General features: G+C 33.2%; 4 protein-coding genes across 4 annotated transcripts in view; 2 read left to right on the top strand and 2 right to left on the bottom strand.

The window, feature by feature from the left end:
* Positions 1-7,956, top strand: part of LOC111498692 (alpha carbonic anhydrase 1, chloroplastic-like) — an 11,901-nt gene extending 3,945 nt beyond the window's left edge. The window contains exon 7 of the mRNA XM_023150032.1: positions 7,941-7,956. The gene's annotated coding sequence lies outside the window, so the exon portion shown is untranslated. The remainder of the gene's footprint in view (positions 1-7,940) is intronic.
* LOC111498691 lies at positions 161-1,605 on the bottom strand. Its single transcript, XM_023150030.1, has one exon. The coding sequence runs from the start codon at positions 1,349-1,351 to the stop codon at positions 488-490; it is 864 nt and encodes a 287-aa protein (XP_023005798.1). The 5' UTR covers positions 1,352-1,605; the 3' UTR covers positions 161-487.
* Positions 6,556-7,749, top strand: LOC111498830. The gene has a single exon (XM_023150202.1). It carries the CDS (start codon positions 6,556-6,558, stop codon positions 7,747-7,749), a length of 1,194 nt encoding a protein of 397 aa, XP_023005970.1.
* Positions 7,957-8,715: 759 nt separating the features above from the next.
* On the bottom strand, positions 8,716-10,756 carry LOC111498639 (replication protein A 14 kDa subunit B-like). Its single transcript, XM_023149961.1, has 3 exons — positions 10,632-10,756; positions 9,520-9,775; positions 8,716-9,006 (listed from the first exon to the last, which is right to left on the bottom strand). The coding sequence occupies exons 2-3, from the start codon at positions 9,773-9,775 to the stop codon at positions 8,942-8,944; spliced, it is 321 nt and encodes a 106-aa protein (XP_023005729.1). The 5' UTR covers positions 10,632-10,756; the 3' UTR covers positions 8,716-8,941.
* Between the last annotated feature and the right edge of the window lie 677 nt (positions 10,757-11,433).

Raw genomic sequence — 11,433 nt, 5'->3', positions numbered from 1 at the left:
TTTTTTTTTTGTTTTTTTTTTTTTTTTTTTTTTTTTTTTTTTTTTTTTTTTTTTTTTTTTTTTTTTTTTTTTTGGTAAGCAAAAAATAAAATAAATTGCAGTCCAGTCCTTCAAGTACTTATCATTGCCGTTTAGTCCTTACATATATAAAAGGTATTATAAAACGAAAACCCAAATAATAAATAATCACACACAATTTGTATTTACAAAACGGCACCGTTGCATGCAAGAAATGACATTGAAAAATAACTGCAAGAAGGAGAGGCAAAATTACATGTCGAAACCCGTAGGGATCGTTTAAATAATTTACTTGTGAAGCACGAGAGTGAGATGAGGACGGTTAAATCAAAGTGCCACGTCATCCGTCCACGATACGAACAAAAAAACGTGGGCCCACCATTAGTCCACCTAATCCCGATGGCCCCGCCGACATCCCACGCCACAAGGTACCGAGAAGCTCAGAGTAGCAGACTCCGTCGGCCGGCGATTACTCACCGTCGCCGACAACCCAGGATCCTGACCGCCTTCCCGATGCGTACCGCTTAACACCGCCCAAACCGGGCGGTTCGATCTCCACGCTCCTTCTAGGATGAGATTCCGGCGTTAGTGCTTCGATGTTGAGCGTGATCTTATCAGACGCTTTCGTTGCCGGCGGGTTTCCGGCTACTGGAGAGGTTATTTTAACCGCTGGAGGTTTTTTCCAACCTCGGAAAAGAGACCGTAAAGGCGAAAAGAAGCCGCGTTTGGAGTCTTTTCTGTCTGGATTTTCCTGCGGCGGCGCTGGTTCGGAGGGATGGCGGCGATTCTTCCACTGGCGACTCCGATCTCGCTTCGATCTCACTCTCCCCATACACGAAACTTTCGGCGACGACGGTTCGACTAGCGCAGAGTCCGATTTTCCGGAGGATCCCGATTGTTTAGGGAACAACCTCGAGTTTCCAGATTTCGAATTGCGACGATTCTTCGTATCCACAAAGAAAGCCTTATGAAGCTTCGGAAGACCTAGAATCGAGGCCTTGGATTTGAAATTCAACGAAAACCGCTGAGAATTCGAATTAGTTACTGGATTCACACTAGGATTCAGATTCGTGGAATTCGAACTTCCTTTTGTTGAATCTTTCCGCTCGTAAAAAGCGTTCTGATCTAACCAATCGTACTCCGCATCCTTCGAAAGCCAAAACGATTCCGGTGGAACATCCGGAGTAACCTCCGGTTGCTCCGTCACTTCTCTGTTCTCATCTTCCTGCCGGTGATCTCCATCGGCCAAAGCTTCCTCACAGGCGATTTTCCGGTCGTGAGCACCGCCGCCGGCACATGCAGAAACCAGAGTTTCCAGATCCACTTGCGGCATAGTAAAACAGAGTGAACTAAACCACAGAATACAGATTGAAAAAGGAAAAAAAAAAAAAACAGAGAAAAATTCTTCCGGTTGGATGGAGCTCGGTGGCGTGTCGTGAAGACGTCTTTTGAAGATTCAACAAAGAGAGAGAGAGAGGGAGAGAGATTGGGAGAGATTTTTCTGACTATTCTTTTCTTTGCCTTGTGAAATTGGTACGGACAGCGAAAGCACAAAACGGCAGTGGATTGATATGGAGCGCAGATGATTTACTTATTTTCCCCTCTAATTATCTTTTTTAAGTTTTTAACATAATTTTTTTTCTCAAATCTTTAATAAATAAATAAATAATCTTAAATCTTTTTCCATTTCCCGGCGTCGCTATTTCAAATGGCTCACCTCTGTCTCGAATGTACCAAAACCTAACAATTTATTTATTGTTTTTTTTATAATTCATTTTGTTGGCATGTGAATGTAAATATATATATATATATTTATTTATTTATAAATTATTGACTTTTTAAAAAATAATTAATTTTTTTTGCTGGAAATATTTTTTAAACATTTTAAAATAATTACAACAATAATTATCATTTTTCATCCAAAATTTAAGGTAATAATATTATTTTAAACTTAAAAATTTTACAAATAATTTAGCCTTTATTTATTATTAGATTTGTTGTTTGGGTTTGGTAGGTTGGTTAATACTTACTAAACGTTTGGTCCATCTAACCCAACCGTTCCCATTTTAGGTGATAATTATATTATTAATAAATTTTTAATCTCCCAAAAATATGTGTATTTTTAAATATGATTAGAAAAGTAAAAATAAAACGAGGGGCAAATATGGTATAAACAATGAGACCAGCTAGCGGCTAATAAGGAGGCAAGGGCATTAATTACAATGATGACGGAATTATTGAGGCTTTTTATAAATCAAAATTGTTTGTTTTTTTAATACATACTTTAGGTCAATTTTTTAATCGAAAATTTTCAATTTATTTTCTTTTTTTCTTTTTTTATTTTTCCTCAATTATAGTTGCTTTATTTTTTAAATAAAAAATCAAGAAGTAAATTAGCTGTATGATTTGTTATCCGATTGGATCTCTTCAATGTATCTCACTGTGTATATATATTGAGGACAAAAAATTATTGATAATAATATTCAATATAGACAATAAAAGAACATTTAAAATAAATTAATTTTTTTTAAAATATATTTTCTTTAATGATTGAGATTTGATCGTCACATTAAAAAATGCTAATTGGAGAAAAAAACACGTATCAAGGGTAAGAGGAAACCAACCAAATCTAAAATTATTAGGTTTTTATTATTATTAATTTGTACCTATTTTTTATTTTCATCTTTTAACTTCTTCATTTTTCATTTTATTTTGATGACATAATAGGATTTTTTTTTTCAATTAAAAAAATTGAATTAAATACAAATTTAGAAATAAACCTTAAACTCTAATTAGAGCGAGGATGTTGGTTGGCCTCCAAGAGGGATGGACCGTGATGTCCCATATTGGTTAGGAGAAGAGAACGGATCAACTCGGACAATATATGTTAGCAGTGTGTTTGGGCTGTTACAAATGTTATTAGAGCCAGACATTGGATGATATTGTAGTAAGGACGTTGGGGCTTTAACGGGATGAATTGTAGAAAAATATCTATAATAAACCATATTTGTTACTAGTAGGCTTGACTGTTACAAGTGGTATTAGAGTTGAACATCAGTACTGATGAGGACACTCGACCTCTAAAGAAGGTGAATTACGAAAAACTCACCCTAAAAAACGTATTTTAAAATCGCGAAATAATAAGTAACGGATTAAAATGAGATTTTATGGTGAAAGAGGAAAATGATTCTTTGTTATTCTCAAGATTAGTGTGTACTCTGAAATAATTTTGATGATTCCATTATGGGCATGGAAGTACGTACAACTTCTTGTCGTGTAAGCTCTGCAGCCAATCAAAACCCTTTTTTTATTTTATTTTATTTCAGAACGATCCACACAAAACATATTCAATTCCTTAATTTTTTTAAATTCCAATTTTTATTAAATTTGAGATTTTCAACTTCACTAAAAATATAATATTATGATTTATTTTCATATGTTGTGTCTAGATCGACATCTCGTGTTGCCTTTGACCGGACCCAATGTATACTCAAACCACACAGCTGCGTAAATAACATAAAACTTCAAGTATTAAGAATTAATGACTAGTTACTGTCAGATGAACACTTTGAGCATAAGTTCTCGTGGTTTTGTTTTGGGCTTCCCAAAGAGGCCTAGACTAATGGAGAGAGTATTACTTGATTATAAAACCATGATTATTCCTTAAATTAGCTGATGTGGACTTTCATCATCAAACACCTCCCCTCGAACAAAGTACGCTTATCCTTAATCGAGCCTCAACTTCTTTTTTTTTTTTTGAGTCTTAGTCATTTTTTACCATGCCTTCGAGGAGGCTCGACTCCTTTTCTTTTGGAGTCCTTTGTTCGACATTTGAGAATTTAGCAATTTATTGATACGACTAAATTACTATGTAAGATGAATGACACTGCGACTTATGGGTCACGACCTCATGTATTTATAAATGTGTATAATGAGATTACATTGTAACAACCCATGAAATCATAGATTTGGTAACAAACAGTAAATCATAGATTCTCTTGATTCATGGTAACAAACTAAGTAAATCCCTCGAGTATATTTGATTTTGCGGAGATGTCATATTTTAAATTACAAGCTAATACAAGAATAAAGCAATAAAAAAAAATACAACACATATGCATAAAGAGTTCATGACATTGACATACGGTTAATGAACAACACGTCTTGAATAAACATTATCGTGACGACAGGTATATCAATATAAGTAAAAATATTATAATATAATTTATATTGATATACATGTCGTCGCGAACATTATCGTAAGAGATTCAATCAAATGTGCTTTGATTAAACCTAAAACAAATTAAATAAATATTAAATTAATAAAATAGATTGATGGAATAAAATTATTAAGACCGTCACTATTTTTTCTCGTACAGGTGTCGATCTAGATATAATATTTATATTTTAGTGAAATTAAAAATCTGAGATTTGTCATTTAATTTGTCAATCATATATGAATTAATTATTAAATTAATTATACTAGTTTATCTAAAACTTAGTGCCGTTTCATATTTAGTTTATAAACCTTAAAATTTTCATTTTTTTTTCAATAAATCCTAAATTTTATTTTTTACTATTAATTTGAAATTTCATTAAAAAAAAAGTGAAAATTAGTAGAAACTAATTTATATATTTAATGGTATTAATTTTTTTTAAAACATAGTTTAAATAATAATAATAATACTAAAAACTTAGGACAAAACACGAAAGATGGCAAAGTATAATTAGCGGTGAGGTCCTACAAAATCAATAATTGAAGGACCACGCACTACTTTGCCATTATCTATTAAATCATTTCAATTTCATATGATCGACGTTGGAATTTTACGGATCAGGATCTTCAAATGAGATCAAGTGCACCGGATCCCAACCTCTACAAGGAAATAGATGAGATGTTAATTAAGACAAAAAAAAAAAAAAAATCAATTTCGTGTACCAATTAAGTTAAACCTACCATGTGATTTTCCTAACTTAAAAAAATTTCAAATCATATATGTTTATTCGTTTCTAATAATTCTCGTAAATGTGATGACATGTGACGCTACAATAATTCTTCTTACATTAATTATATATTTTTATTATTTTTATTTTTAAAATAGAATTTATGTGATTTAGTTAATTGTATGGAATTGGTATTACATCCAAGGTAAACCCCATTTTATGTTCAATTTATTAAAGGAAAAAATCATTAACATAATTTAAAAAATTAATTTTAATTTAAACGATTTTATTAAATTTATAATGTACATTGAACACTAAGACATTTTTAAAATATAATTCTTAATATCACTATTTACTTCATTTATTTTGTAAATATAATAATTTTATGGAGAGAACGATGTGTCGGTTCGTTTAAGCAGTTGACAATTGTTAAGGATGACGATGGGTCGTCAAAACCAAGTCAAATTGTATACATGGAGGCTATGAAAAATCTAACCAATTATATTTGACCACGTGGAATACCTACATCATAGCGTTTGTCCTATGAAAAAACACCTATAATGATTTGAGTTGGACTCGCCTTCAATGGGACATCCAATTGAAAAGTGATTGTTTCCCTTTTTTTTGGGATAAAAAACAACTTTTATTCCATAAACTTTAATAAAAAAAAAAGTTTATTTAAAGTTATTTAGTTTTTAAAATTAAACCTATAAATATTATTTTTATTTATCTACTTTTAACAAATATTTAAAAAATTCAAGTTAAAATTTAAAACTAATAAAATAATTTAATTTTCTTTTAATATTGCTAAAGATAAATATTCTTTTTAAGAAAGTTAAAACCATGACAAAAAAAAAAAAAAATACAATTAAAAAAAATCAAATAATTATTGAACTAAATTTATAATGTTCCAATATCTCCATTAAGATAATAATTTTTTTTTACGTATATATTCAAATTCTACTAAAAAGTTGGCTATCAAATAATTGTTTGTTTTTTTGTCACATTTTTTTTTTTTGTAATATTTTGAAGTCAATATTTATCAGTAATGATTCATATAGGTGAGTTTAGATTAAGTAAATAGTAATAATAAATATTCTTCTTTTCTTTTTTAGTAAGTTATGAAAATTCAATTATCCGACTTTAGAAAAGTAATGCTGATAATAAATAACACGTCCTAAATGTATATTAATTTAAATTTAAATTTAAATGAAATAAATTTTATTAATAATTTTAATTCAAGAAAAGACCAAATGAACATTATTATAAAAAACAAAACAAAAAATAAAAAAAAAAATTAGAGAGAGGAAAAAAGGGCTGCAATAGTGGGAAAAGTGGGGGGTTGAAATCATATTATAAAAAAACATGGGGCAAATTTCGAAGAGAGGAAAATTCCCGAAGAACAAGAATTCCCATTCGAAATTTTCGACCGTTGGGGCCCGTATAGACGATGTAGTAACGGTTACCATTCAAAAAAAAAAAAAATAATAATAATAATAATAACTGAAAAACTCATCCACTAAATCTCTTCGGATCTGCAACTTCTGTTCTACACTTAAAAAGCTCTGAGAAATCGAAGAAGAAGAAGGATCAATGGGGTGCGTCTCTTCAAAGCTCCACCGGAAGGACCTTCAGAGGAACATCGTCGTCAATAATGGCAGCGAGTATCTCAACCACGTCGTCTCTTTAACTTCCAGCACTTACGGCGTTCTCAATCTCGACGCCGATCAGAAATCGAAGGATTTAGTTGCAGAGGCGACGAAGATATCGCCTCCTCGCGAAGAATTAGAAGTGATTAACACTTGGGAGCTTATGGATGGCCTTGAAGAAGGAATTCCGATGGCAAATCGGGGCAAAAAAAGCCCTAAAACTAGAGTGTTTCTTCGCGGATTGGTCGATTTGGATCGAAGAAGTCCGTTGAAGTTCTTTAATCAAATTGGTACTCCGAAGAAGGCGATTAGGTCCGTCGGGAAGGAGAATCGTGGCAGAGTCAATGGCGTCGGGAAGGATAACAGTCCGAGAAGGAATACGCCGAAATCGTCAGTAGTTTCTCCCAAATCGGCTCTGAAATTGAGTGTTCCGGTGAAGAATACGCCGATTTCGGCGAGAAGGCAGAGTTTCCGAAGCGATTCGGGCCATTTCTCGGCTAGACGGAGGAGTTTGAGTCCACTATTCGATCCAGAGCTGGTAGCGTCGTACGAGAAAGAATTAAACGAAGAAGGAGAACAAATCAAGAGAATCGTTTCAGAGACGCCGAAATCTAAGGCGGCCGCGAGACATTTTCAAGAATCGGACATTGCCCTAAAAAAAGAGTTCGAGGAACGTCGCCCGCCCGGCGGCGAAACCGCCGTCGTAATCTACACGACGACACTTCGAGGAATCAGAAAGACATTCGAGGACTGCAACAAGGTTCGATCGATCGTCGAATCTTACGGCATTCACTTGATCGAGCGAGACATATCGATGGATTCCGGTTTCAGAGAGGAACTGAGGGCGTTAATAGACAGTAAAGAGGTGAAAGTCCCGGCGGTTTTTGTGAAGGGGAGACTAATCGGAGGGGCGGCGGAGGTGTTGAAAATGGAGGAGGAGGGGAAATTGGAGGTTCTGTTTGAGGGGATTCAGAGAGCGGCGGGCGGAGGAGGGTGTGAAGGATGCGGGGGCGTGAGGTTTGTGTTGTGTGTGGATTGCAATGGAAGCTGTAAGGTTTTGGATGAGACGAAGAAGAAGACGATGAAATGTTGTGAGTGTAATGAAAATGGGTTGATTCAGTGTCCTATTTGTGCTTGAATTTTCACCGAAATTCAGAATTATTAGGGTTTTATTTAGTAGGGGAGGAGGAGAAATCAAGTTTTAGGACTATTAATGTTTACGAGGACCTGTGTGCGTTTTGTTGGTTATGTATTAATTATTTATGTATTATTAGTTTGCCTAATTCTTCATCTTAACACCATCATGACTAATTTTTAATATTGTGTTAATCTCTCTCTCTCTCTCGAGATATATATATATATATATATATGGGCTTATTATTAATGTTTACTAGGTTCATTAAATTATGGTTTTTCTAAAAAATCAAATAAAATCTAAAATAGGATTCTAGTGTAATAATCCACGATACCACTGACAGATATTTTCTGCTCTTGCTTGTTAGTCGCCGTCGGTCGCATGGTTTTGAAAGGAGAAATTAAGTTTTCACACCACACCCTTGTAATAAATATTTGTTCCCTCTCCAACCAACGTGGGATCTCACAACCCGATCTCCTTTGGGGCCCGCATCCTTGCTGGCACACTCCCAATATCATGGCTCTAATGCCCATTTGTAATAGCTAAAGGCTATTGCTAATTGATATTGTCTGCTTTTGCTCGTTATGTATTGTCTCAATCTCACAATTTTAAAACGCGTATGTTAGAGAAAGATTTTACACCCTTATAATAAATGCTTCATTCCCTTCTCCGGAATCTCACAATAAAAATTTGGACAGTGTCATCTTAATCTTATCTGATCTCACATTTAGTAAATCACTAATTTCTTAATTTGAATATAACATTTATGTTATAAGTAGATATTAAAGAAGTTGAAAAACTAAGTTTGATCATAATTTTTTTGGGTACAATCATTATAGTTTATATCAGAAGGGATAGGGAAAGGGAAAGCTCTTACAAACTCTACTATTTGAGCTTAAGGTTTCTAGAAATTGAGGTAAGGAAATAGCAAAAATGATCAAAATAACCTAAAACTGCCCCGGCCAAAAATGATCAAAATAGCTTCTTGATTGATATTTTGAAGCAGTGTTCATTACACTATATTCTGACACAAACATTCATTGCATACTCAAATTTAGTATATCCATTACCCCGTATGAGAGATAGATCTCTCAGAAGCTTCAGAAGAACATGAAGAAACATCGGCGACTTAGCGTGCCACGAGAGGTGACGGTAGAGGTTGAGCTTTCTTACCAAAGAATGTCTAGCTTGAATATCAGATAAACAAGGGTTTGAACTCCCCATTAGCAAGCTGACATAGTTTATTGAAGGTAGATGTATCTGCAAATAGAGTTGAACAAAGAATTCAGAATGCTACTTGATCTGATAGTTCATAAAAATTCAATCACACACCCAGATTCAAACAACGTTAAAATATAATCCAAAGAGGATTCTATAAGTAACTTGAGCATATATTTCAAGCAGATCTATCTGAGGTTCATCGTCTAAAGTGAAAAAAACAAAAATGAAGTGTAATATATGAGCTAATTAACGTGGATTGATTTGAATTCAACTTGATACAGAATGAACATCAAATACAGATTAAATTTCACAGTGGGAATAATCCAGATTACAAACTTATGATCTAAGTATCTTATGCTCTAGAAATCCCACAATTCATTACTCAATTCTGCTCTTGGCAAAATCAATTATTAGCTAAAAACTGATCAACGGTCCTCTCTTCAAGCCAATTCAAAGAACATAAATTAACTTCAGATGACATGTACAGGGGAATTATGCTAAATTGGTTCAAATGTTATTCTAGAATAAGGATAGCTCAAGAAGGGATCATACCGAATGAGTCGCCAAAATTGGTCCAAACATCAGCTCGTATGGATTTGTCAGTATCAGCAATTCCAATGACCTCAACAAACTTCGAAAGGGGAAAGGGTGGGGAGCCTTTCACAACAATCTGATTGTTATCTGTCGATTTACCATATATGACTCCGTTGCCTTCAGACTGTACCTGAATCACTGCCCGAACTCTTCTTCCAACATACAGGCGTAAAAGCTCAGCGTTGACAAAAACTGAAGGGTTTGAAGTATCCATCTATAGAATAATACACCAGGAAGATGTCTTTCAGAGAGGGAAAACATTTAATAAAAAGCAAACTATCAAGTTTGACCATGACAACCATGCTTGAATTTGTTTGGCATTAACACCAAATCAATAAAAAGTTTCAAGCGCTGTCTACATAACTAGCAGACACCATTTCACGAGTACTTTTCTTCTTCATTACAAACAATTACTTCATTTATCAAATGTCAGTGCAACTCGTTCACGAAATTTGGAAAGCAGAAATAATTATAACAGTAAGAATATACACGATGGTCACTGCGGTGCGGATTATTTTGATTCAATAGCTCATATTTTAGCTTCGAGACTATCCAAAAATTCTCCTCTTACTACGGTATTCTCACTCTAATTCTCTACCATATTAAAGGATCAAATCAGGAACCTAATAAGCGATCTCCTCTTACTACGGTATTCTCACTCTAATTCTCTACCATATTAAAGGAACGAATCAGGAACCTAATAAGCGATCTCCTCTTACTACGGTATTCTCACTTCTAATTCTCTACCATAATAAAGGAACAAATCAGGAACCTAATAAGCGATCTCCTCTTCTACGGTATTCTCACTTCTAATTCTCTACCATATTAAAGGAACAAATCGGGAACTAATAAGCGAATCGAATTCACGCCCTGCCGACTCAAACTATACACAATCTACGCATAAAGTAACTCCAAACAAGTAAATCCATCTCATTGGCTACAAACACGACGAGCCAAGTGAATAATCAGTGGAATTTCATCATGCACTTGAATCTAACAAATCGATCCACAAAATGAGGAGAAATTTCAAAATACACGATCGAAGAATCAAAAGAACTGAACTACAATACCTGATTTTAGCGATTGCAGAGTTCCTCGAAAATGGAAATCGAATCGATCGACGGAGGAGATAAAGAGCGCGGGCTTTTGAAAGCGGCAAAATTGAAGTTACGAGATGAGTGCGTGTAACGAGAATAGAGGAATTTATAGGGAGATTAAGCGAGAGATGGGCTCCCACTCTGATAATCAAAGATCATCTTCCTTCATCCAACGGTCGACATACGCTCACACGATCAGTTCCAGAATTTCATTATCATTTTCTTTTTGCTAAATAAAAAAATCAGCAAAAGAATCGTAAATTAAAAAGAAAATACCTTATTAAAGATCAATCCAACTAATCAAATTACAGATAAGAATTTATTTTTCCAATAATTTGATGATAAAAATATTGAAATTTAATTTATGTTTTTAAATTCTAATAATTTTTTAATTATAGTTTCTTCCCTAATCTATTTATTAATTTAATCCCTAAAATTACAAAACTACAATCTTGTCCTAAAGTTCAAAAATTAATTTTTGTATTTTTGCTTCAAAACATTATTTATTTATTTATTTAAAAATTTATATAACATTTCAGATCTCCAAAAGGAAATTCTAGATTGTTATTTTTTAGTTAAAATTATAATAATTTAGTTTAAATCATTTTAAATTAGAAAGAGTAACCATAGTTATGATGAGTTAACTTATGTAAAAAATATATATTATAAAATAAAATATCACATTTTTTCTCAACATCACATTTTTCCACGTAATAAACACACAGCAAAAAAAAAAAAAAAAAAAAAAAAAAAAAAAAAAAAAAAAAAAAATTTG

This window comes from Cucurbita maxima, unplaced genomic scaffold (genome assembly GCF_002738345.1).
Source record: "Cucurbita maxima cultivar Rimu unplaced genomic scaffold, Cmax_1.0 Cma_Scf00025, whole genome shotgun sequence".
Lineage (NCBI taxonomy): Eukaryota > Viridiplantae > Streptophyta > Magnoliopsida > Cucurbitales > Cucurbitaceae > Cucurbita > Cucurbita maxima.
Note: the sequence above shows the minus strand (reverse complement) of the source record. Positions and strands in the feature narration are given on the sequence as shown.